This window comes from Dipodomys merriami, unplaced genomic scaffold, assembly GCF_024711535.1.
Source record: "Dipodomys merriami isolate MVZ:Mamm:240054 unplaced genomic scaffold, mDipMer1.0.p SCAF_7, whole genome shotgun sequence".
Classification (NCBI taxonomy): Eukaryota; Metazoa; Chordata; class Mammalia; order Rodentia; family Heteromyidae; genus Dipodomys; species Dipodomys merriami.
Window position 1 is genome coordinate 71319649 of NW_027206290.1, and position 26677 is coordinate 71346325.

At 43.5% G+C, this 26677-nt stretch overlaps 1 protein-coding gene and 1 non-coding gene across 9 annotated transcripts in view; one reads left to right on the forward strand and one right to left on the reverse strand.

Annotated features, from left to right (window-relative positions):
• The window catches only part of Asip (agouti signaling protein), a 189288-nt gene extending 167138 nt beyond the window's left edge, over positions 1-22150 (forward strand). For 5 of the 8 annotated variants that reach the window (XM_070007092.1, XM_070007094.1, XM_070007095.1 and 2 more), the window contains 3 exons: positions 17012-17169; positions 19019-19083; positions 21918-22150. In XM_070007092.1, coding sequence (XP_069863193.1) covers positions 17022-17169; positions 19019-19083; positions 21918-22100 — 396 coding nt within the window. In that variant the 5' untranslated portion in view covers positions 17012-17021 and the 3' untranslated portion in view covers positions 22101-22150. Of the gene's footprint in view, positions 1-16988; positions 17170-19018; positions 19084-21917 lie in introns of all 8 variants that reach the window. The other 3 variants (XM_070007091.1, XM_070007090.1, XM_070007089.1) reach the window with 1 other exon arrangement.
• LOC138817383 (small nucleolar RNA SNORA51) lies at positions 4603-4729 on the reverse strand. The gene has a single exon (XR_011368840.1). It is a non-coding gene; the product is annotated as a small nucleolar RNA SNORA51 (small nucleolar RNA).
• Positions 22151-26677: the final 4527 nt, after the last annotated feature.

Here is a 26677-nt window from a genome sequence, read left to right on the forward strand (position 1 = left end):
TTATCTGGTCCCCCAAACAAGTTTTCATCTCAATATAAAAGGTGTGATTCTTTTTTTTAAGTTGTGATTTTTATATGATATTCTTCCTTATACAGGTTTTAAATTGCCCCTGAAGTCATGTCTGAAATTAAAAGAATTTTTCTTTTTTTAAATGGTAGGGATTGAATTCAGGTCCTTGCCCTCATCCAGCAGGCATTCTATACTTGATTCATGTTCTCAGTCCTTTTTTGCTTCACTCTCCCCAGCTAACCTGTGCTGCTTATGCTTCCCCATGCATCTGCGATGACAGGGTAGTGCCCAGTATCCAAGCCATTGGTTGAGATGGAGTGTCATGACTTTTTTTTCTTCTACACTGGCCTCAAACTGCAATTACTCCATCTCTGCCTCTCAAGTAGCTGGGATTACAGACTTGAGCCACTCAAAGATATTTAAGCAACTTGCAGCATTAGGATGAATTTATGGTCTTTCAAGCTTACAACTTCTTTTACAATACTCAACTGACTGTCACAATGCTGGTTATGTCAACATTAAAGTCATTTTTAAACTAAAATCTCATGATTCAGGCCACATCTAATTTTTTCTGTTACTAAAAACATTACTATTCTCATTAGACTTGTCTAAATAGTCATTGTTCATTTGCAGAAATCAAACTTACTCTCAAAGAGCAATATCTTACTGTCAAAAGGAATATTCAACAGACGATGTGGCACTACTAATCTTTTTAGAACACAGCAAGTCAGTGAATTTAGAAGTGAATTTAAAAATCTAATAGGCAAAGAAAAGCTCACAGAGGGAAATCATGTGCCAGAAGTTGTAGAGTATGGCAGGGCTGGATCTAGAGCCAGATTTCCAGATGCTGGTCCATTCTTTGTCCTTTGTTCCACAGAGATGTCTGATACTGTTTAGCTGATTATAGTTTAAACTTTCTTCAATATAATTTTTTTTGGCGGGGGTCCGGTCGTGGTGCCTGAACTCTGGGCCTGGGCGCTGTCCTTCAGCTCTTCAGCTCAAGGCTAGCGCTCTACCACTTCAGCCACAGCGCCACTTCCGGCTTTTTTCTTTTTGCTTATGTGGTGCTGAGAAATCGAACCCAGGGTCTCATGCATGCAAGGCAAGTGCTGAGCCACCTACCACTGAGCCACCTTCCCAGCCCCCCTCAATATAATTTAATGCTTCACCAATCCATAAATTTCTCCCTTGCTACCATGACACATCAGTGTTGGCTTTCTCAGTCTTGTAAGCAAGTCTAATAACTTCATGGGTGTGTAACTTGTGCAGTCATGTAAGGCCTTTAAGCCACGATTAATGGGCCCCAGTCTTTGATTAATGATATCTTATCACTATCTGGAATTCTTAGCTTTAAAAAATAGTCTAGCCAGGCACTACAATCTCATACCTACAATCTTAGTTATTGGGAGGCTGAAATCTGAAGATGAGATTTGAGCCAGAGAAAACTCTTATCTCTACTTAATGCACAAAAGGCCAGAGGTAGCAGTATGTCTCAAGTGTGAAAGCACTAGCCTTGAGTGAAATAGCTAATTGAGAGTGAGAAGTCCTGAATTCAAGCCCATAAAAAAAAAAAAAAAAAAGGAAGCACCAGGCGCTGGTGGTTCATTCCTATAATCTTAGCTACTCAGGAGGCTGAGATCTGAGAAACACAGTTCAAAGCCAGTCCAGGCAGGAAAGTCCATGAGACTCATCTCCAGTTAACTACCAGAAAACCAGAAGTGGCGCTGTGGCTCAAGTGGTAGAGTGCTTGTTTTGAGCTGAAGAGCTGAGGGACAGCACCCAGGCCCAGAATTCAAGCCCTAGGACTGACCAAAAAAAAAAAAAAAAAAGCACAAGCATGTACACATACACACACAACTTTGGCAGCTCAAGGAATTAAATCCAGTACTTTAGGCATGCTAGGCAAGTGCTCTACTGCTGAGCTATGTGTCCAGCCCAAAATTCTTAATTTTTCACAGCCCAGATAAGTAGGTAGCTTGCCTATAATATTCAGCCTGGGAGATAGGAATGAGGAGGTTTCTTCCATGACTCTTCACCGGTCTGTAGACAAGGCCGATGAAAGTTTTCTTGTGGAGGCCAACTCTGTTTATATATTCATTCAGATAAATATTTTCTTTAAGTTACCTTCATGTACCAGTGTCAGTGGCTCATGCCTGCCGTTCAAAGCCAGCCTGGGCAGGAAAGTCCAGGAAATTCTTGTCTCCAACAAACCACCGGAAAACCAGAAGTGGCAGTGTGGCTCAAGTGATATTGTGCTATCCTTGAGCTGAAGAGCTGAGGGACAGCACCCAGGCCAACAAAAAAAAAAAATTACTTTCATATGTGGTTCATTGTTGAAGGAATGAGACAAATGCTCTAAGATCAAATGTTGATTTCTTATGGGAGATTGGAATTTGTCAAATTATTTTATTTTGTTTTGTTTTATTTTTTGTTGGTCGTGGGGCTTGAACCTGGGGTCTGGGTGCTATCCCTGAGCTCTTTTTGCTCAAGACTAGTAATCTACCATTTGTACCACAGCACCACTCCCAGGTTTCTGGTGGTTAATAGAAGATAAGAGTCTCATGGACTTCTCTGCCTGGGCTGGTTTTGAACCATGATCCTCAGATCTCAGCCTCCTGAGTAGCTAGGATTACAGGCATGAGCCACCAGCACCCAGATAACTTTTGTCTTTTATAGAAAGGACAATAGTTACTGAGCATTATATGTTCCTTGATCTATTTGCTTAAATAGAACTTCTGTTTTGTACTGCTTAAGATTTTCATAATTTTTTACTGTGAAAAAGTCCCATAAATTCCTAGCGTCATTGTCACAAATCAAATATGACTATAAATCAGTTTTTGTGCCCTTCAAGTATATGTCAAATTACATCTGGTATTTTATTTCTATAAGTCCTTGTTTTCTGTTATAAAGCAGTGGCATGCTTACTTAAACAAAAATCAGATGTCACAGATATAATATGAAAAGTGCATGTTTCTATTTCATTCCCCTCAATTCCATTCTTTAAGGGACAGACACTATTAAAATGTTCATAGATCTCCTCCGAGCATTTTCCTTTTGCATAAGCAAGCACATATGTATTTGAGGATATTTTAAGATTTGTGCACAAAATAGGATCATGATGTTTATATTCTCTAATTTGCTTCAATATTTGTTTATTATATCCTAAACAGCACTGGTCTAGAATGTCATGGCCATCCTAACAAGACCTTTCCCATTGTAGACTGAACTATTGCTTACACAAAAGAAAAGCAACAATACTCCTGGTCCTCACATGTCAGTAATTCTGAATGAACCACACTTGGGCTATAGGAACATAATATACAACCAGATGTTTTCATTTTAGCTCTGAATGAAAGGTGAAAGGGTTAAAGTGTTTTAGTGGCCAGAGACATCCTTAAGGATCCAGAGAAAGCTCAAGGCCTCCCCTGAAAACTCATGTGTTCGCTAAGTTTTGTGTTGTCAAAATTAAGAACTCTTTCTTTTCCCTTTCTTCTTAATTATATGCTTTGTTCCACAAGACTAAGTAGAAGTGAGCTTGCTTCTATAGCCACTAACTTATCTGAGTCTCCTGAAGTATCAGGAGCTGTTCTTCCCTGCTGGGCCCCAACTAAACATTTCTTGGCTTTCATCCACTCTTCCCTACAGACATAGATGAGTAAGTTTCACCACATCCTCAGATCCGTGCTTGACAGGACTAGTGGAAGCAACTATTACAAACTAAGCTCCATCGCCTCCAATGCCACCTTGCTGAGTGCCCCAAAGCCCTTCTGTCCTCACTTGGTGGCACTAAAAAAAACCCAGGGTGGCCTGTCAGGACTGCACCTTATTAACACCAAACATAGTCAGCACTTGACACTGTTCACTAACTTCAACAACATTCTGCTGCCCTCCTTTTCTTTACTCTTGCCATCTAAATTAGTTAGCTTCCCGGTGCTGGTGGCTCATGCCTGTATTCCTATCCACTGAGGAGACTGAAATCTGGGGATCATGGTTCAAAGCCAACCAGGGCAGGAAAGTCCATGAGACTTCACTTCCAAAATGTAGGTTGTGGCTCAGATGGTAGGTAGAGCACTAACCTTGAGACAAAAAAAAAAACAGCTCAGGAACAGTGCCTGGGCCCTGAGTTCACACCCCAGGATCAGCACCAAAAAGATACTGGATACTGCTGTCTCATATTCCCTCAGTCAGAGCCTTACACATTAGCATGGATACACGCATTTATATACTCACATATAGCCACACATTAATTAATAAGACTCCTGGGGTACATAAACCAATTGCATTCAGCCATGACTCCTCGTGCTTTTGTGTTCAGAGCTAAGTCAGATTCAGTCACACTCATGCATTTGTAAATCCCTCAGTTTTATTTTGTACACAGAAATGGCTCAATATATCTTTTGTGTTTTTTCAGTGCTAGAACACTGGGATTTGAACTCAGGGCCTTGTGCTTGCTAGGTAAGCCCTCTACTACTTGAACTATGCCCCAAGTATCCCACCCTGTTTTTCTTTAATTTTTTAGTATTTATTTGCATGAATACACACCTTCTAGTCAAAGTTATACTCTGTACCATCTTCTCTTTTTATTTCTCTATCCCATGTCTCTCATCCACAACACAGACAAGGCACAGGGCTTAGGCTGAGGTGTTATATCGGATAGGTTTACTCTGCCTCCTCTTTCTATACAGTCAGCGTAAAAACACAGCTTATGGTTGTCACGGCCACCTCGACCAGCAAGGAAGACGCGACACCGAGCTCTTCTCTCTGCAGTTTATTCAGGACCTTTGAGTAATCTTCTAACCCCAACCCCAGGGAGAATTCCCCACAGCCTTAAGTACCCGCTGGGTAGCCAACACTGATACGCCACGTAGGAACCACCAATAGGTTCAGGTGCGCGGGAAGCAAGCCAGATTCTTTGCCTTAGCCATATAAGGAGTTGTTTACCACAGAGAGCACTCGCCATCGGGAAGGCGGAGGGCCGAAGCCCGTGCCATCTTCCAGGGCTGCACGCAGCTCTCTACAGTTCCCCCTTTTTTATTTCACAACAGGCAAGAGTAGAGGTCTGATCTCTGTAGGAGAAATTTGGGACATTGTACTGATCTTCACTCAGGTGTTATCCACTCGAATGATTACCAGACCCGTCCGATACCTTTCTACAGAGGTGGGACTTAGGGTATCAACCCACATGCAATCAGACATGCTCTTCTTGGGGCCCACGACCTCGGTGGACCCCAAGTGCAGTGCTCAAGCCTCGCATCCTGTGCTCAAAAAAGGCCAGTCTTAGCAAGCCATACATGGGGGGACTGTCCTGCTCCAATGGCTGTAAAGGCTTGGATAATCATGGCTGCACTGCGATGCTGAGAACCTCTAATTTGGCAAATGCACCACAGACATACCAAGGAGGCTAACACCAGGAGGCCTGTCAGGGCTCCCAAACCCGCCCACTCCTTAAGATGATTCATGGCAGCGGAGATCCATGAAGATAACCCCTCTGCCAATCCAGCATCCACTCGGGTCGAGTTCACCGTAACCCTGAGCTGTTCCATCAGGCTGTCGAACTCCCCAGTTCAATTACCTAAAAGATAACTAGACAACTGTTTAGATAAATTTGCAGCATTTTTTGAATAGGTTTTTTCCTGGGCCTGCGTTAAGGGTTGACCGTTGATGTCTTTCACAGATCGGCATTCATTTGCCCAATGCTTCCCCTTTTTACATCTAGGGCATAGCCCAGGCTGCTTAGGCTGTTGTCCCTTTTCCTGTTTCTATCACTTTTCCCTTTTCAGGGGCAATTACGCTTTATGTGTCCCATCTTGCCGCATCTAAAGCATGCACCTGAGCCTCCCCCTGTCTTCTGGGTTAATTGCACCACAGCAGCAGCTAATAATCCAGCATTAGTTAGTGGTCCGCCCTTTTTGTTTGTTTGTTTGTTGTTTTGTTTCCTGTCAGTTGTGGGGCCTGATTCTGGGCCTGGGCACTATCCCTCAGCTCTTCAGCTCAAGGCTAGTGCTCTACCACTTGAGCCACAGCACCACTTCCGGGTTTTTTTCTTTTTGCTTATGTGGTGCTAAGGAATCGAACCCAGGGCCTCAGGCATGCAAGGCAAGCGCTCTACCACTGAGCCAACTTCCCAGCCCCCCTACTTTCCCAGCCCTTTCCGATCTTTCTTCCTGCAGCATTTCTAGGGCAGCCTGACCATTCTCTACCGCCTCACTGCAACGCTGGTCCTCAAGACAGCCTCTTATCAGTTTCCATATTGGTCTCACTCCGCTCTTAAGCGTTCCTTGTTCAGAGGCAAAATCTAGGTCCCTCCCTAGTTTCTCCCAAGAGGCCACCGTGAGGCTTCCGGAGACAGCGAACCATGGGGCAACGATGTCACATTCATCCAAAAATCTCTCTAAAGTACTCTTTTTTATTTTTAACTTCTTTGAGTGCAGTAGCTCATTGAGAACCAAAAAAATTGGGTGCGAAGAAGAAGTGCCCATGTCTTAAACATTTAAAGCTGGTAAACAAACTTTTACTTTTACTTTTGGCTATTCTATTGACTAGCCCCGGGTTCTCGCTCTCTCTATCTACAGAGAAGAGCAAAAATCCCCCCCCCCCCCCCCCCCCGCTCTTGTCACGGATTCCCCCTTTACCTGGGAACTTACCCCCGCTCTTGTCACGGATTCCCCCTTTTACCTGGGAACTTACCCCCGCTCTTGTCGTGGATTCCCCCTTTTACCTGGGAACTTACCAGTGCACCACCCTGACCGCAGAGCGTTCTAAGTCCTCGTTGGGGTTATGGCTGAGTCCCCGTACGGGCCACCACCTGTCACGACCACCTCGACCAGCAAGGAAGACGCGACACCGAGCTCTTCTCTCTGCAGTTTATTCAGTACCTTTGAGTAATCTTCTGACCCCAACCCCGGGGAGAATTCCCCACAGCCTTAAGTACCCGCTGGGTAGCCAACCCTGATACGCCACGTAGGAACCACCAATAGGTTCAGGTGCGCGGGAAGCAAGCCAGATTCTTTGCCTTAGCCATATAAGGAGTTGTTTACCACAGAGAGCACTCGCCATCGGGAAGGCGGAGGGCCGAAGCCGGCGCCATCTTCCAGGTGCGGCTGCACGCAGCTCTCTACATATGGTGATAATTTTTATTTTTATTTATTTATTTTTTTTTGTCAGTCATAGGGCTTGAACTCTGGGCCTGGGCACTGTCCCTCAGCTCTTCAGCTCAAGGTGAGTGCTCTACCACGTGAGCTACAGCGACACTACTGATTTTCTGGTGGTTTATTGGAGATAAGAGTTTCATGGACTTTCCTGCCCAGGCTGGCTTTGAACCACGATCCTCAGATCTCAGCCTCCTGAGTAGCTAGCCACCGGCACCCGGCAAAATGAATGTACGGGCTTATTTTTTAAATGAATTGCTTTTTGTCTGGGTCTAACCTCAGACTTCCAGCCTCCTATCTCCTCTTTCCAAGTAAATCAAGTCTTTTTTGTATGTTTGTTTGTTTGTTTGCCAGTCCTGGGGCTTGAACTCAGGCCTGGGCACTGTCCCTGAGCTTCTTTTTTGCTCAAGGCTAGCACACTACCAATGTGAGTCACAGCGCCACTTCCAGCTTTTTCTGTTTATGTGGTACTGAGGAAAAAAACCCAGGTCTTCATGAATGCTAGGCAAGCCCTCTACCACTGAGCCACACTCCCAGCCAGTCAAGTCATTTTGGATTACAGATATGGACCATCACTCTCAGCCAAAAAGATCTTTGTGTAACTGTTTAACCTGCCCCAAAGGAATAATAATGGCAACATCAGAATCAGAAATCAGGAAATTGCTATGACCTGAATATTTATGGCCTCCCAAATTTGAATGTTGAAATCTTTACCCCAAAGTTATGGTATTAGGATGTAGACCCTTGAGAAGTGGCAAAAGCCCTGAGACAGAGCCGTTTTGAATGAAGTTATATGGGAATGCCCTTATCAAAGAAACCCAAAGGAGACCCCTTCTCCCTTATGGGGTGAGAATGAAAAAATAACTGGTGTTGCAGAAGAGGGCCCTAGCTAGTCATTGAATGTATTGCACTCTGACCATGGACTTCCTAGACTGAGAAATAAATTTCTGTTGCTTGGTCACTAAGCAATAGAAATCTGAGACTATAGGCACCCATTCTATAGTCTTGTTGCAGCAGCCTGTGTGGACTAAGACAGGATTCATAGAACTTTAGTCTAGAATAGTCCTTCAGTTCTTTCATTCATTAAATAAACCTTGGCTTAGGGGGTTCAAGTGGTAGAGTACCTAAATACCAAGTGAAGCCCTGAATTCAAAACCTTAGTACCACCAGAAAAAAATCTTTCCTAAGTTTCTGTTCTGTGCCTCCTACTCTGCACTCCTAGCCCTTAATTTTACAAATGAGAAAGCTATGGATCACAAAGCTATTTAAATGCTGTCATCCAGGTGATTCAACTCCACTTTCTGGATTATTTATATCCAGCATGCTGAAAAGAAATTCATCTTAAGTCCTAAGTGGTAACTTAAAGCAGATGAGTTTAAAAGGAAGAATTGTCATCAGGAATATAATAGATCAAAGAATAGTCTTCACCTCTACAGAGTAGAAGAACAAATTACCTTTGAGAAACATGGTTGCATAGGTAGTAGTGGCTTTCAGTGTTTTGTCCTGTTGAGTTCTACCAGCAACAAGGTCTTCTACAGGTCCCTAAACTTTTACTTGTAATGGGAAATTCCAAAACACTGAAAACTGTAAGCCCTCATCATCCCTCAACACACTTTGGTAACTCCTTTGACAGCAAAATCTGACATTATCTTAAGTCATTTGGCAACACAGTCCATCCTGAACTGACAGGAATAAATTCAGTCTTTTTATTTTATTTTGGCAGTCCTGGGACTTGAACTCAGGATCTGATCATTGTCCCTGAGCTTCTTTTGCTCAAGGCTAGAGCTCTACCACTTGAGCCACAGCATCACTTCCGGCTTTTTCTGTTTCTGTGGTGCTTAAGAATCGAACCCAGAGCCTCATGCATGTGAGGCAAGCATTCTACTACTGAGCCACTTTCCCAGCCCCAGCCCTTATTTATCCTGTTTATAATGAATAGTTTAAAATTTAAACTCTCAGAGCAGGGGATGGTGGTACACACCTGTAATCCCAGCTACTCAGGAGGTGGAGCCAAAATAACCCTGAGTTTGAGGGAGCTTAGGCAAAATTAGTATTACCCTATTTCAAATATAAAATACAAAACAAAACAAAAAGATCTAGAGGTATAGCTCAAATGGTACAGCACTTGCCTAGCATATGCAAATCCTGAGTTCATTCCTTAGTACCATTCAGAGTTAGTCTGAGAATTTGACTTGGTGAGGTCACCTCCCTGCCCATTGTGCAGTGGTCAGTGTTTATACTAGACCTATGGCTGGTCTGTTGGCACAGTAATCTTCCTGCATTATTAGGTATCCATAGCAAGTGATATATGTGGATTTTGGCCACCTATATATGACCTCTAGAGCTGGAGGCGTTGGCTTCAGTTGTAGAGCACCAGCCAATGAGCAAAAGCAAGCATCCAACTCCATACATATTGTCCTTGTATCTTGCTTTAACAAGATACCCATTCTGATGGGAATCTGCTTCGTTCTCGTTATAACAATATGTTGCTCCCTTCTCAGCCCAATTCTTTTTATGTATCCAAAGACCCGATATGAAGGACTTGCCTCTAGGCCCATTCTTTCTTTCTTTCTTTCTTTTTTTTTTTTGGGGGGGGGGGTGGGGGTACAGTTGTGGGGCCTGAACTCTGGGCCTGGGCACTGTCCCTCAGCTCTTCAGCTCAAGGCGAGCGCTCTACCACTTGAGCCACAGCGCCACTTTCAGCTTTTTTCTTTTTGCTTATGTGGTGCTGAGGAATCGAACCCAGGGCCTCATGCATGCAAGGCAAGCGCTCTACCACTGAGCCACCTTCCCAGACCCTAGGCCCATTCTTTCTATGTATCCAAAGATGGAATATGAAGGATTGACTCCCACCCTGTTTCCCCAGGTGCACACAGATGCCAGGCCACCCACCAAAGACAAGTGCAGACTGTCTGACTCCAGCAGGGCAATCTATCTAAGCCTGACTCTAAACATTCCTTCATGGGCCCAACTGAAAAGCTCCCCACCTCCCTTGACCTGGTGGCTTTTTCATTAACCTCTGCCTCCTTGCTCAGACCTCATTTAAAAACCAAGCACCTGTCCCAACTCTCTCATACAACTGCCAAACCCACAGGAAGGTCTGTACCCCTCACTGTTCCTCAATAAACAGTCCTAGCCTGTTGACAATCAAGTCCAGCCTATTCCTTTTCCATTCTCCCCCATTTTCCCAGCATATTCTACCACACATCTACCAATTAATTTATTTCTAATTCATCCTTCTAACTAACACCTATTGATGTCAGAGCTTTACTAGTTGATAACATGGTTTCTTTAGCAACAATTAGAAATATCAAAGTTAAATATAAAATTTCTGGATAATTTAGATTCACCATGCTAAAAAGAAATTAAGATCTAAGCCAGGCGCCGGTGGCTCACACCTGTAATCCTAGCTACTCAGGTGGCTGAGATCTGAGGATCGCAGTTCAAAGCCAGCATGGGCAGGAAAGTCTGTGAAACTCTTATCTCCAATAAACCACCAAAAAAATGAAAGTGGCTCTGTAGCTCAAGTGGTAGAGTGATAGCCTTGAGCTGAAGAGCTGAGGGACAGTGTCCAGGCCCAGAGTTCAGGCCCATGACCGACAAAAAAAAGAAATTAAGATCTAAAGGACAAATATTTAAATATACATTTAATTTTATGTAATTAATTAAAATATTGTTTTGTAATTTTAAATTATTCTGTTTATTCCAGATCATATTGTAAATATTATAAATACAGTATTTATAAATTCTTAGCAGAATATTATAATGGGACATTTTAAAACATTGTGATAACTCTTCCTGATATATTTTCTCCTCTTATGATTAAAACTTGGCTGGGTACTGGTGGCTCATGCCTGTAATCCTAGCTACCCAAGAGGCTGAGATCTGAGGATCCACGTTCAAATACAGCCCAGGCAAGATTAACTACCAGAAAACAGGAAATGGAGCTGTGGCTCAAAGTGTTAGAGCACTAGTCTTGAGCAAAAAAAGCTCAGGGACATCACCTAAGCCCTTAGTTCAAGTTTCATGACTAACCAAAAAAATAAATAAATAAATAATTCAAACTTATCATTCCTAACTTTTGTCTCATTAAGACACAGCCTTCAGCCAGGCACCAGTGGCTCATGCCTGTAATCCTAGCTACTCAGAAGTTTGAAGTCTGAAATTTGAGGATCACAGTTCGAATCCAGCCCAAGCAGAAGAGTCCGTGAAACTCAGACCTCCAATTAACCACCAGAAAACCAGAAGTAGTACTGTGGCTCAAGTGGTAGAGTGTTCTCCTTGAGCTGAAGAGCTGAGGGACAGCACCCAGGCCCAGAGTTCAAGCCCCACAACTGACAAAAAAAAAAAACAAACAGAAGTGGCACGTAGCTTAAAGTGGTAGAGTGCTAGCCTTGAGCAAAAGAGCTCAGGGATAGTGCCCAGGCCCTAAGTTCAAGACCCAGGACTGACCAAAAAATAAAAAATAAAACACCACACAAAACCAAAAAACAAAAGACCCATCCCTCTATTAATGTGAATCTGAAAATTGGTAAATTAATGAGAAATACTATTGTTAGGTAGTGGCACAGGTAACCTTTCCCAGATCACACCAGCCTTTTATTAAATTAGAGTCATCAGTATCTTTACTCAAAGAAACATTCCCTCCATTAACAGATACTGATAGAGCAAATATGTGCTTGCCCTTATTCCTCACAAGTCTTACAATCTAGACAGAGATTGGCAAAGGTTTTCTGTATTGCTAGAGAGCAAATATTTGATGCTTTGTGGATTTATGTTTTAATGTTGTATATATAAATATATAAATGTATGTACATTTATGTATATATAAATACACTATGCCTAGCTTAAGGAAATATATTTTGCATACATAAGGCCCTGGGTTTGAGTCCTCAGCACCACATAAGCAGAAAAAAATCCAGAAGTGGCGCTGTGGCTCAAGTGGTAGAGCGATAGCCTAGAGCTGAAGAGCTGAGGGACAGCACCAGGCCCAAAGTTCAAGCCCCATGATCAACCAAAAGAAAAGTTTAAGAGAGAAAAATCATAGGTACATTATAATTAATATAAGTAACATACTTATATCACACATTTCACTGAGTCTTAGACCTGTTTTAACCTATAGAATACCCTATACAATGAATATTATGCTGTCCCTATTCATAGAGGAAGTAACTAAAGCTCAAAGTGGCTAAATTATTTGCTCTTGAAAGATGTGAAGACATTTTATCTCAAAATAGACAAATTTGCTCATTGATTATTTCTAGTTGACATCACATGGCAAACTGTAAAGGGCCATTTGCCCTTGTGAAGGGTAAAATTTCTCTATTTTATTTCTTTATTTATTTTGGTCGGTCGTAGGGCTTGAACTCTGGGCTTGGGCATGTCCCTGCACTCTTCAGCTCAAGGTGAGCACTCTACCGCTTGAGCCACAGCGCCACTTCCAAATTTCTTTTTTTCTATGCACATGAAGCCATAAAGATTCTTTGGGAAGGAAGATCCTTCACATACAAAGACCATAAAATAACCTAGTCACCACAGACTGTATAGGGCTCCAGTGAACCTAAACAAGCCAATCATGAAGTAACCTTTATCCTTCACTCCCATCTACATGCCTCACTGATATATCTCTTAGTAACATTCCTTAGAATGGACTTGCTAATTCAGTTAGTCATCTATCCTGTCATTACTTCCAAAATTTACTATTTCTTTGTGTAAAGAATATAAAAACATCATTATGTGGGCATTTCTTTGGACTTTACTCTCTTGAGAAGATCATTATGTACATGAAAATTTAATAAAATTGTTATGCTTTTCTCTTATTAAATGGTTCTTATATTAATCAGGTCCCTAGATTTGATCCAAAGAGCCCATAGAAGAACAAAGAGGAGTAAAGGGGTGTTTTTGTCCTTATAGCTCATGTGACTTGTAAGTAATGAAGTCACATACATCTAACCACAGAGCCTATTTCTTTCAGCTGCACTGTTCTACCTCCTTTATACAAAGAACTATGTCTAACAGCTAAGAATAACCCACCTGAACAATTCAGGAACAATGAAGTACTAAACAATATGGTATTAAGTTTAAGAGTTGGAGGAGTTCAGAAAACTCTGTAGAGCACTCACTCTTTCGGCTTATCTGGTACTAAAAATGTACTCAAGTCAGCATTTGAATGGGGCCCTGAAGAAGGGTAAGATGTGACCAAAGGCAGTTGAGAGAACAGATGATGTTGGTGAAGCAAGAGCAAAAGCAAGGAGATGGAGTCATTGTGAAACTTGTTCCACAGACAGTGAGAAATGGGCTGGATGAACAAGAGGGGGTGGGAAATAGATTATTTGAAGCAAAAAAAAAAAAAAACTAAAAGAAGATATTCAGATCAGGAAACAGAGTCAAAGATGGAGACCAAGTTGGGTTTTTGGTTTTTTTTTTTTTTTTTACTGGGAAGATGGGCACTGGACAGAGGTCACTGGAAATGGTGAGAAGGAAGAAGGGGAAGGGCAGGAGACAAAAAGCAGATAAAAGGGGAGAAGAAGGGATGGGGAAGGAGCAGGAGAGGAGGAAAAGATCTGAGACTCTGCAATTTTTCCCTTAATATCTGACTTTAGATCTAAATTGCCTGTAACTCTATTGCAGTTAACAAGGAAAGGTGTCCTTTCGAAGGTCTTGGGTTAATCACCCTTGATTGTTCAGTTAAAGACTGACCCATAAAACAGATAGGTTATAATCTGGCTCCAACTGGCGACACCACTTGCTTACCATAAACCCTGCCTTTTGCACATGCTTATGGTAAACTCTGCCTATTGGCCACCTGTGTGTGGTCTGGTATGACTGTACAATCCTTTGTTTGTGTTATGATCCCATTGGTCACCTGAGGGTGACCAGGCTCGACCTCATGGATTTTGCCTTTTAAAACCAAAGAATGGGGGCTACTCGGGGTCACAGTATCAGCTCCCAAGCCTGTGCTGTGGCCCTGACTGGTCAGTGTAGGAACCTTCTCAATAAAGTTGCATCTTTGGGCTGGGAAGGTGGCTCAGTGGTAGAGCGCTTGCCTTGCATGCTCAAGGCCCTGGGTTCGATTCCTCAGCACCACATAAGCAAAAAGAAAAAAAGCCGGAAGTGGCGCTGTGGCTCAAGTGGTAGAGCACTAGCCTTGAACTGAAGAGCTGAGGGACAGCGCCCAGGCCCAGCGTTCAGGCCCCATGACCAGACCCCCCCAAAAAAATAAATAAATAAATAAAGTTGCATCTTTGTTAACAATAAAAAAAAAAGAAGGTCTTGGGTTAAGAGTAAAAGAAAATTCAATTCATACTAGTTTAAAACAATAAAGGAAAATTTATTAACTTCTCTATGATAATTTGGGATACAGAATAATGGACTTGAGGTAAGTGGCTAATCCAGTGCTTGTGTGGTCACTGTTCTTTTTTGTCCTTTGTCCATTCTGCCTTTTACCGTGTCAACTTCATCTAACCTAGGTCCATCATCCTGTCTCTGTTCAGATCCTATAAATCTTTTGCCTTTTACTAATGCTGCCTCCAGTTATGAAATGACTGCCATGTCTAATCAGAACTGCTGGCTTTATATTAAGTATCCAGTGAAAAAGCATTTCCTCCAAACCATCCAGAAGTCTAGGTTTCCTCTAGTTAAACCACTTTTAGTCAGATGTCATGTCTGAAGTAACACTGGGGAGGACGGGATGATATTATGTTACTTGTCATTATGTTACTTGATATTATGTTACTTTGAGAAATCAAAGCTCCCTACTCAAAATGTACATCTGAGAACAACATTTTGTTCAAAAAGGGAGATCATACCTAGGGCTAAAAATATAAATAATAGAGTTTTCTTTTTGTTTTCAGAAAATACCTAAACAGAAAAGATGAGGAGCTGAATTTATTCAGTCAGCATTTGTGGAATTCGTTACTTCTCTGGGCTGGTTACTGTGCTAATCAAGGCCCAACAAATGAAAGAAATATGACCTCTGAGGCTGGGAATGTGGCTTAGGGGCAGAGTGTTTGCCTAGCATGCATGAAGTCCTGGTTCAATTTCTTTCCACCACATAAACAGAAAAAGCCAGAATTGCTGTGGCTCAAGTGGTAGAGTGCTAGCCTTGCACAAAAGAAACTCAGAGACAGTGCTCAGGCCCTGAATTCAAACCCTGGGACTGGCACGAAAAGATAAAAAGAAATATGACCTCTTATTTTTATATCAATTAGAAGAGACAAACACATAAGCAATGTGATAGGGGCTTTGATTAAAAAAAAAAAAGCATAAATCTGAAGAACAGAAGATAGAGCAAAAAAAACTATGCCTCAGTTCCCACACTTTTCTGATATAGGTTTGTGTAGATTAAGCATTATTGATAGGAGCAATGAGATAGAAGCCTGGAAACTTTAGAGTTTAGGAGTTGTTTTAAACCTTAGGATACAAGGAGATGAGTTGTCCTCACACAAAACAAAGATACAAACAGCTAGGGTCATGACTCAAGTGATTGGGCACTTGCCCACAAGAATAGTTCCCTGAGTTCAAACCCTAGTACTGCAAAAAAAAAAAAAAAAAAAAAAAAGTGAGCTGGATTAACTCACTCTTCTCATTTACCTAGGAAGAAATTGGAGCCCAACAAAGAGAGTGTTGCCCAGTCATGCATCTTCTTAATGCTGAGCCAAGATAAGAATCTGACTCCTAGGCCAATTCACATTCTACCAACTCGCAAGGTTCCTTTATGATTGGCAAGTGCCCAATGATGAGAGGATGTAAAGAATCAGAACTGGCATTAGGGCTAATCAGAGTAGAAAATGGACTTCTAAAGTCAGGACTGGCCCCTCCACCTTCAAGTAGCTTGGAATGAGAGTAGAGGCTGATTGAGTCTCCTGCAATAAAACACACATGCAGAAAACTTGATTCTAAACCAGGTAAAGATTGGGCAGGCGACTGGAAATTGGCCAGGCCTCAAAAAGTATCTTGGAGAAGGGTAGGAATCTCACAGGAAGAGAAAGCAAAGATACCGCTGAATTTCTGAACCATGATTGAATCAAATCCACAGGAAGAAATCCACTGTGAGATTTATTTGTCACTTTCACATTCCAACTAGTAAATCAGCCAGTCCAGTTAGTACATATCAAAAGGTCCATCTTCCTGACACAAGCTGCACCTGCATTAGTTTCCTCTGGGTGAGGAATCTGGTGTATGAGAGGATATTTGCACTTATCCCTGCATTGCTCTCACTGTGTATTATTAGCCTTATTCTCTGCACCTTAGTAAAAACATCCACCACTAAGAGGCACTGCTCTGCCCAGACCGAGCATCTCCTGGGGTCTTAAGGGGCAAAACAAACATAAAAGAAACAGTATGGCTGGGAAGGTGGCTCAGTGGTAAAGTGCTTGCCTCGCATGCATGAGGTCCTGGGTTCGACTCCTCAGCACCACATAAGCAGAAAAAGCCGGAAGTGGCGCTGTGGCTCCAGTGGTAGAGCACTAGCCTTGAGCTGAAGAGCTGAGGGACAGCGCTCAGGCCCAGAGTTCAGGCCCCATGCCCGATGCAAAAAGAAAAAAAAAGAAAAGAAAAAGAAAGAAACAGTACTACTCTGCCCTCTGGACAGCAGAGACCAACACAATGCATTATTTTTCTCTTTGCCTCAATCTTCTTCCTCCTTTGTCTTTCTTTCTCTCCCCATCTCTCCTTTTCTTTCTTTTTTTTTTTTTTTTCATCAGTCCCCCTCCCTATTTTAAGCCTTGCTGGTTCTCTAGCTCAAAGGGGTCACTTGTGGAACACGATCTGAACACCTAGAAAGCAGGAATGTCCATCCTGTTGCCATTACTTCTGGCTCACTCACCGCAGATCACTTTCTCTGTCCCACTCAGGCCTCTCAGGATGGATATCACCCGCCTGCTCCTGGCCACCCTACTGGTCTTCCTATGCTTCCTCACTGCCTGCAGCCACCTGGCACCTGAGGAGAATCCTGAGGATGACAAGAACCTGAAAAACAACTCCGAGAACCCATCAGGTGTCTCTATTGTGGGTAAGTAGCCTAGCCTTGGGCCTAGCTTCTGGACTTTGGTCCATGAGAGGGAACTATAGATGTCAGATCTGTTCCTCAGACTGTTACCAAGATCCACTGCCATAGTCCTGGTTCCTTCTTGCTCACTGTATAAAACAGTCCTATGGAAGAAAGTGTCCCTTGAATTTACTGGCTTTGGGGAAAACCTGCAAGCCATCAACCTAATATGCAGATTAGCACATTTGAGACTGTCAGAAAGCCTAAAGTCAAGACACTTGGTGAACTTGATTTAACTTAGGTTTTCTGAAACTTAATGGGTCATAGAACTCCTATCAACAACAATGAACTTTAGGAAATGATGCAGAATATAATGAAGTCTAAGATTAAACCAATCTTTCTATGCTAGGGAAGATTACAAAGGACATGGGAGATCTGTTTGACTTCACCTGATAATAATAACAAACATGGGCTAGGTTGGTAGCTTGGTGGTAGAGAGTGTCTTTGCACATGTCAGGCCCTGGATTCACTCCCCATAACCAAAATAATAATAAATAATAAATATGCTGTGTGCTGGGCTCTGTGAAGTAAGCCTTACTTTTATTTATATTTCATAATTGAACAAATCGAGGCTTAGGGAAGTTTAATGACTGGCATATAGTTCTTACTTAGCAGTGCCATCCAGGTGAATTTGGCACTTAAGCTCAAATTTAGTGGTCTCAGGCTGGGAATGGTGCTTGCCTTGCATAAATGAGGCCCTGGGTTCGATTCCTCATTACCACATAAGCAGAAAAAGCCAGAAGTGGCACTGTGGCTCAAATGGTAGAACACCAGCCTTGAGCTGAAGAGCTAAGGGACAGCGCCTACACCCAGAGTCCAGGCCCCGCGACCAACCAGAACAAAAAAAAAAACAAACAACAACAACAACAACAAAAAACCCTAGTAGTCTCTTACTGTCTTGACTCTTAACTTGGAAAAAAAAGACATTCTAGACATATCAGGAAGTTATGGCAAGCATAGGGGGAACATTAATAATCATTGATCATTTTCATATGCCAGATCTCTCTTAATAAACATGCTTTATGGGCTGGGAAAGTGGCTCAGTGGTAGAGCGCTTGCCTTGCATGCATGAGGCCCTGGGTTCGATTCCTCAGCACCACATAAGCAGAAAAAGCCGGAAGTGGTGCTGTGGCTCAAGTGGTAGAGTGCTCGACTTGAGCTAAATAGTTGAGGGACAGCACGTAGGCCCAGAGTTCAGGCCCCATGACTGACAAAATAAGTAAATAAATAAACAAACATGCTTTTTTTTATTGCTGCAAGATAGGTATTACAGAACTTTTTTTCTGCAAATTAAAAAAAAAAAAAACCCTGAATATAGAGGTCAAGCAAGTTAAGTAAGTCCACCTGGCGAAGTCAAGATCCAAAATTCAAGTCTTGCCATGGCTCCAAGCTGAGAAATGGAAATTAAGTCACACAGGAGCATCCAGGTACAGGACATTAAGTCCATTTTCAGAATATCACAATGTTTTTGCACCTGTCAGGTTAAAGAGGCAACTGGAATGACTGAGTGACCCAGGGCTAAAAGGTCAAGGGAATAGCCTTTTAATGGATGCCACAGGTAGGTCCTAGGGACTCGCTGGATTTCCTGTTAGCCTTCCCTCAGAGAATACTGCTGTCAGCCCCTGGCTCCATATTGGCAGCCAGGCTAACAAGAACCTGCTGGCTGGAGTCCCATGATATGATTCATGAGGCCAACTCCTCCTTCTTTCCTCCCTGCTGAGACTTCCCAGAGCCCCCTCTGCTCCTCCCACTTCATTGCAGCTCAAGGTCTCCCAGAAACATCTGTCTTTGCTTCTTCTGTCTCTCTTTGAAGCACTGAACAAGAAATCCAAAGAGATCAGCAGAAATGAAGCGGAAGAGAGGACGATGTCTTCCAAGGTAGGCCTGGGAATTCTCATTGTAGGGGTGGGATCAAACTTAAAGAGGATGATCTGAAAACTAAATTAAAAGTTTTTCTCAGACCTCCTACATTAACCTACAGAACTGAAAACTACTTAAAGGCTTCTTGATTCAGAGTCAGACCCTTCACCCCCGCAGAAGTCTAGGGTGCAAAAAAGTTTATTGGGCAAAACAGCCTATCTGCTGATACATTTAGTTATCACAAACCTCAGTCCTTTCAGAACCACTTCTATTATAACTTTTGCCATATCTGTTTCACCTATTTAAAGCCAAACCTTAAAAAAGAAATGAAACTATCATAGAAAACCAGTATCATTAATATATATACATATATATATATATATATATATATATATATATATATAAACTATAAAAATAAGTGAAGTCTAGCTGAATGTCATTGCCTGCCAAGGGCTGTAAATCTGTGGTCTGCTCTATGTTAAAAGGCAGAGAGAAAAGTGTTGGAGGAGCATCAAGGATATGTCAGCTCCAAACGGAGCCTTTCAAGTTTGAAAGAGAAAAGAACCCTTTCTACTATGTACCTCAGGGCTATTTAGGGTCCTAAATCATACCACCATAATTCAGGTTTCTACACTTTGGGAAATAGTGAATTGAAATGTAAGAAATGTGCACAGTATTACTGTCTTAACATGCCTCCACTTAGCAGACCCACTGCAATGAGAGAAGGAAGCAATAGATTAGATATTAGCTAGGATCCAACCTGAGTAATCTTGAGAAAGTCCTGCTCCTCCTTCTACCTTAAAGTGAAGAGGCAAACCAGATATTTCACAGATTAGAATATATAATGGGCAAATGGTAGACACTAAGGAATTGAGCAGTAAACAAAAAGATATCCCTGCTTTCATGGAGTTTACATTTTTGAAGTAAACTGTTAAGTAGCAAATAAATCAATAAACAGATTATAAAAATAAAGATGATAGACAAATAAGGCTTGGTAACGAAAGAGAATGGATAGAAGAGTACTCAGAAAAAGCCTCCTTAAGCAAGTGGCATTTAAAGAAAAACTTTGTAACCTACAGCAGTAATGTCTAATAGAAACACAATGTGGACCATATACATCATTTAAAATTTTCTGACAGTAACATTTAAAAAAATAAAGTTGTGGAAGAGTGCTTGCCTTACATGCATGAGGCCCTGGGTTTGACTCCTCAGCATCACATAAGCAGAAAAAGCCAGAAGTAGCACTGTGGTTCAAGTGGTAGAGCACTAGCCTTGAGCCTTGAGCTGAGGTACAGTGCCCAGGCCCAGAGTTCAGGCCCCATGACTGACAAATTTTTTAAAAAGTTGTAATAGCTTTAATATTTCACTTAACATAGTATGTTTAAATATTAACATTTCGGCATGTATCCAGTGTTTAAAGTTGAAACATTTTTAATGCTGTCTTTGGAATTAGTTATAGCTGACACAGCACATCTGTTTCAATGCTTTTTTTTTTTTTTTTTTTTTTGCCTGCCATGGGGCTTGAACTCTGGGCCTGGGTGCTGTCCCCGAGTTCCTCAGCTCAAGGCTAGCACTTTACCACTTGAGCCACAGCGCCACTTCCAGCTTTTTCTGTTTATGTGGTACTGAGGAATCAAACCCAGAGCTTCATGCATGCTAAGCAAGCACTCTACCACTGAGCCACAATCCCAGCCCTCAGTGCTAAATCTTTAACAAAGTGAAATGTGTTCTTAATAAAGTAAACTGTGTTTAATGGGAAAACTTTTTATACCACTTCAGTTTTAAATTTTAATAAAAATTACTCAGTTGCATTGGACACAGCTCAATTCTAAGTCGTCCCTTAAGGCTGTAGCTACCTAAATCAGACGGTAAAGAATGTCCCTAGATTAAGAAGTAGCATGCCCGGGCTGGGAAGGTGGCTCAGTGGTAGAGCTCTTGCCTTGCATGCATGAGGCCCTGGGTTCGATTCCTCAGCACCACATAAGCAGAAAAAAAGCCGGAAGTGGTGCTGTGGCTCAAGTGGTAGAGCGCTAGCCCTGAGCTGAAGAGCTGAGGGACAGCGCCCAGGCCCAGAGTTCAGGCCCCATGACTGGCAAAAAAAAAAAAAAAATAGAAGTAGCATGCCCAAAGGTTCTACAACAGGAGAAAAGGTAGACAGGGACCAAGAAGAAACCACAGGAGGCTGTAAACAGGGGACACAACCACAGGTCTTCCACGAGGTCCTTGGCACACTAGAGGTTGGCCTGTAGAGCCCGTACTAAAAGAGACAAGACAGTGACCTGGCCCACAAGACAGTGACCTGGCCCAGGGCAGCAGCCATGGAGGTGAAGTGGTGGGACTGGGGATCAACCATAAAATCAGAATTGACAATGCAAATGCGAAGGCATAGAGATGGAGGTTTAAAACCGTGGGACCACCAGGTGCTGGTGGCTCACGCCTGTAATCCTACTCGGGGCTGAGATCTGAGGATCGAGGTTCAAAGCCTGCTCGGGCCACCAGAAAACCGGAAGCGGCACTGTGGCTCAAGTAGTAGAGCACTCGCCTTGAACTGAAGAGCTCAGGGACAGCGCCCAGGCCCAGAGTTCAAGCCCCACAAAACAAAAAACAAAAACCATGGGACCCCAAGAAAGAGCAAAGGGCCAGGCCGGAGCCAGATAAGACTGGGAGAAGATGGAGGCAGAGGGGGTGAGGAGAGGGCTCTTTAGGGATCGGGCGGGACCCGCCGGGGCTCCCAAGGGCTGAGTCCAGTGGTAGAGGCATCGGCCCAGGCTTACGTAGCCAGAGGAAAGCCAGGCAGAGGTGAGGATGGGCGGGCGTGGCCCGCTCCAGCAGCCCGGGTGTTTCCCCCACAGAAAAAGGCTCCGAAGAAGAAGGAAGCGCGGCCCCGGCCTCGGCCCCAGCGGCCCCCGCCCTGCGTGGCCACCCGCGATAGCTGCAGGCCGCTGGCGCTCCCCTGCTGCAACCCGTGCGCCACCTGCATATGCCGCTTCTTCGGCAGCATCTGCACCTGCCGCGTGTTCAACTACTACTGCTGAGTGCGCCCCTCCTGGACCGGGCGGGGCTTCCTGCGGGGCGGGGCGGGGCTTCCATGAGGGGAAGGGGCGGGGCTTCTAAGCTGGGCGGGGGTTCCGTACGGGACGCAGCTTCGGCGGGTCGGGATCTCTCCACCTGCACGGCCTTGGGGAGGCGGGAGGGAGACGGGTTACGGGGTGTCTTCTGGGGTTCGCTAGGAGCTTTCAGGAGGCGAGACTTCAAGGAGTCTGGCTTACGATCAAATTCCGAATACAGGGCTCGTAGGCTGCTCCAAGGTGTCTGGCTGTTTTTTAAATGCCTCCGCGGAGCCCTCCGGGTTCCGAGAAATTACAGGAACTGCGCACGCGCCCCACTCGGGCGGGGCGGATTCACCCGAATCTGCGATCGTGGTCATCACTTCTCGGGATCTGGCAGCTGCTGCCCCTGAATCCCCCAAAGCTGACTCCCACACCGAAGAACGCAGACCCGGCAGAAAGGAGCCATCGAGGAACTTCTGGTGTTTCACCCAGTTCCCTTCCCGCCACTCCAGCCCACCCCGCTCCACCCCACCCATGATAACGAAAAGTTAGAACTCCTAACGTAATCTCTTTGAGAGGGAGGGGTTTTCGGATGAAGGTGGGCAGCTAGCTGTCTGTGATTTGTTTTGGGGTTTCTATAGCCAATTGTCTGGGCTAGAATCTTGAGAGGCACAAACAAAAGAGCCACCCAGGGGCAGAGCGCTGGTGACCAGCTCACAGTCTGTAATCCTAGTTACTCAGGAGTTTGAGATCTGAGAATAGCGGTTCAAAGCCAGCCCGGGCAGGAAAGTCCTTGAGACTCTGAATCACAGAAAAAGCTGGAAGTGGCGCTGTGGCTCAGGTGGTACTGCGCTTGCCTTCAGCCCAAAGAGGCTCAGCGACAGCGCCCAGGCCCTGAGTTCACAAGCCCCAGAACTGGCCAAAAAAAAAAAAAAAAAAAAAGCCACTCAGGCCTGCCCCTCCCTTTCTTCCAGAGGTTCATACAGGTGTTGAGAACCTGGGAGGAATTAAGCGTAGTTTGGAGAGTGTTTGTTGTTGTTGTTTAACTGTAGCTTAAGAGTTTGGAATCCCAAATAAGAAGTGACTGTTCAGGGATTCTTCCTCAGTTCCTCAGCAGTCACCACACAAAGAAGCAGCTAAGCATGGACTAAGATAGTAATTCACAACCAGGGACCTGTTGCCCCAAATGCCATTCCCTGAAAGTTCACACTCAGTCTTCTCTGGAAGAAAGGGGGACACCATAGACACTGCTTTGGAGAAGTGCCATCAGAGTGTGGTAGCAGGTTTGGTGGGGAAAGGCCAGCCAAGGTGAGTGGTCACATTGAGACCATTAGAAAAAGAGCTCCAGGTAACATCCTCAACTTGTTCTTAGCTTCAGGTACCCCTGCCTGGGCAGAAAAGTTGAGATAACAGCACTTTAACAGCACCCCATCACCGACAGCCTGAGCTGTTCCCCCAAGAAACCACTACAATGATTCCACCCTAGAAGATAATGAAGAGTGCAAAGATATTGCCAGAAATTCTAGAGACTATGAAACAGGAACATGTGGAACACTTACCTCAGTCCCTGGAAACCACTATGTATGGCTGCCTTAGGGGGGGAAGAGTACAGTGGGTCATAGGTTGCAACACAGGTAAAGCCACCTCCTCCAGCCTCTTTCAAATCTTTTACATTTTCCCTCAGTAGTTAGCTAGAGGGAAATGGGGCAAACAGCTGTACTTAGCCAGACCTGGACTGGATGGTGTTACCACTTGGTCAGAGCACATGAAGAAAAGATGGATGCTCTGGGTTAGGCCGTCCACACAATTCTGCACACTGGGCAAGGCTTCATGTCTCTGGGCTTTAGTTTATTTGTCTGTAAAATGAGAAATAATCATTCCTACTGTTCTTGTTATGAATGCAAGATAGTGTTGTTTCCCTGTGCCTTAGCACACCCACACACACACACACAGAAAAGCTGCCAGCTGTTTGTTTTGTTTTCTGTCATTTAGGCTATAAGCCCACAGGGCAAGAACCTTTTGTTCCTTGTACCACAGCTGCTGTTGAGTAAATGTCATCAGTAATGAGAATATTGGGAACATATTGCAGCAACTGCTCCTTGTGTTTTCCCAACTATTCACGAGCCAGGCACCATTTGGTTCCCTGGGGTGAGGCTGGGGATGCAAAGCAAAGACAGCCATTAGTAACAAAACCACTTAGCTGCTAGGTCTAAATAACTACATGGGAAAATCATCCATTCATTCTGAAAATGCATATTGAACACCTACTATGTGCTATAAACTGGTGAATAAATCCAACATGCTTTCCCTACAGAGCTTATGGTTAGTGAACCACTGGCTCTTGTTAGTGGCTAAAACCATTGTTAACATATAGGGTCTCTTCCCTTTGATCCAGTTCTTGCTGCTGTTGAGACGGATCCCTAGTTAGGTATTTACAAGTTCCCCTTCAGCTTCAGATCCCAAAATCCTTTCACTTTTTCAGAATGCTTCCTCAAACCTCGGGTCTTAAGAGCATGGTTCTATGGGCTGGGAAGGTGGCTCAGTGGTAGAGCGCTTGCCTTGCATGCTCGAGGCCTTGGGTTCGATTCCTCAGTATCACATAAGCAAAAAGAAAAAAGCTGGAAGTGGTGCTGTGGCTCAAGTGGTAGAGCGCTAGCCTTGAGCTGAAGAGCTGAGGGACAACCCCCAGGCCCAGAGTTCAGACCCAACGACCGGACCCCCAAAAAAAAGAGCATGGTTCTAGGCCTCTGTAACTCTGGTTAGATGACCAGAACTTAAAACATTTGATTCAGAGTTATGGCTCCACTGTTACAAGACCCTGGGTATATCACCTCATCTCCATTATTCTTTTTTCTTTTTTCCAGTACTGGGGATTAAATCCATGGCTTTGTGCAGCCAGGAAGACATTCTGCCACTGAGCTACACCCCTAGTAGCCCTCTCTCTCACACACGCAAGATTTGCTGTACATTTGTGTATATTGACTCATCATTATTTCTTACAATGAGTGTAGCCTTAAACTTGTACATAAAGTTTTTCATAGTGTGGCCTTGAACAGTCACTTTTTTTCCGGTCATGGGGCTTGAACTCTGGGCCTGGGCACTGTCCCTCAGCTCTTCAGCTCAAGGCGAGTGCTCTACCATTTGAGCCAGAGCCACTTCTGGCTTTGAACCGTGATCCTCAGATCTCAGCCTCCTGAATAGCCAGGATTACAGCCATGAGACACTGGAGCCTGGCAACAAGTTACTTTTGATACTACCATTTCCCCATTAACAAAGCAATGAATCTCTATATTTTGGCTAGCCTAAGGGAAAGAAAAGGTTGGTGCAGTGTTAGCTTACTGAACAATGTTTGCTTATTTCAAAGGGAAGGCTACACAACAGAAAGGTCAAGCCCCTGAAGGGCACTAGAGAAGTCAAGTCGCAGAAACTGATGGGCAGTGTGTTCAGGGCAAGGCCACAGGAATGAGTCAACTTAAACCTTTCCAGTCCTTGTACTAGCCCATTCACAATTCCAGTTTCCAGCAGTCTGAGTGGCTTGATATGATGCTTGGGACAGGCATGTCTGGACTGACACTGCAATACAGTCACTTTGTAATATAGTAGTGGTAGATTACTATGAAAGAGCTGGATTCTGAACCTAATGAAGTAATCTTAAGCAAGTTTTCAAAATGTTTAATTTTAGACAGATACCTCTTTGCAAAATGAATTATTTTTTTCCTTTAGTGCTGGGGTTCAAATCCAGGGCCTCAAGCATGCTATGGAAACACTGTACCACTGAGCTGAATCCTCAATCACTAACTAAAATCTTAAGGGGAGCCTTATCATATAATATACATTAAAGCATTTTAGAGCCGAGTGCTGGTGGCTCATGCCTGAAATCCTAGCTACTCAGGAGGCTGAGATCTGTGGATCACAGTTCAAAGCCAGCCCGGGCAGGAAAGTCTGTGAGACTCTTATCTACAATTAACCACCATAAAACCGGAAGTGGCTCTGTGACTCAAGTGGTAGAATACTTGCTTTGAGCTGAAGAACTCAGGAACAGCGCCCAGGCCCAGAGTTCAAGCCCCACAACTGACCAAAAAAAAAAAAAAATTAAGTTAGTATTATTGAACAATGGTGCACACAAAAAATTTTTAACTTGGGTGTTAGATATTTATAGTTGTCCTATATCAGCCTTAACAACTAGTTTTATTTTTGCTTTTTGGTTATACAGCACTGACAAAGGGTTTAAATTACACAAAGATATGCAAGACCAGAAAGTTCCAACAGCTCACCTTGTGACCTCAAAACAATATTACATTAAACAAAAACAGCAGTGGTGTATTTCAAAATTTGGTCCAGGTGTTTTCCAATGTGTTAAATATTGGTGAATGGCACACTTAAACATGCATGTCTTTATTATCTTTTTAAAGTAGAAACTAAAGCTTATGATTTCACGGAAGCAATATACTTCAAAAACCACTAGCCTGAGGGATAGATTTCAGGGCTTTAGACAAATTCTTAATTAGGTCAACTTAATCAGCAATCATTGGATCTTTTAGTCTAAGTTCTTTCATCTGTTT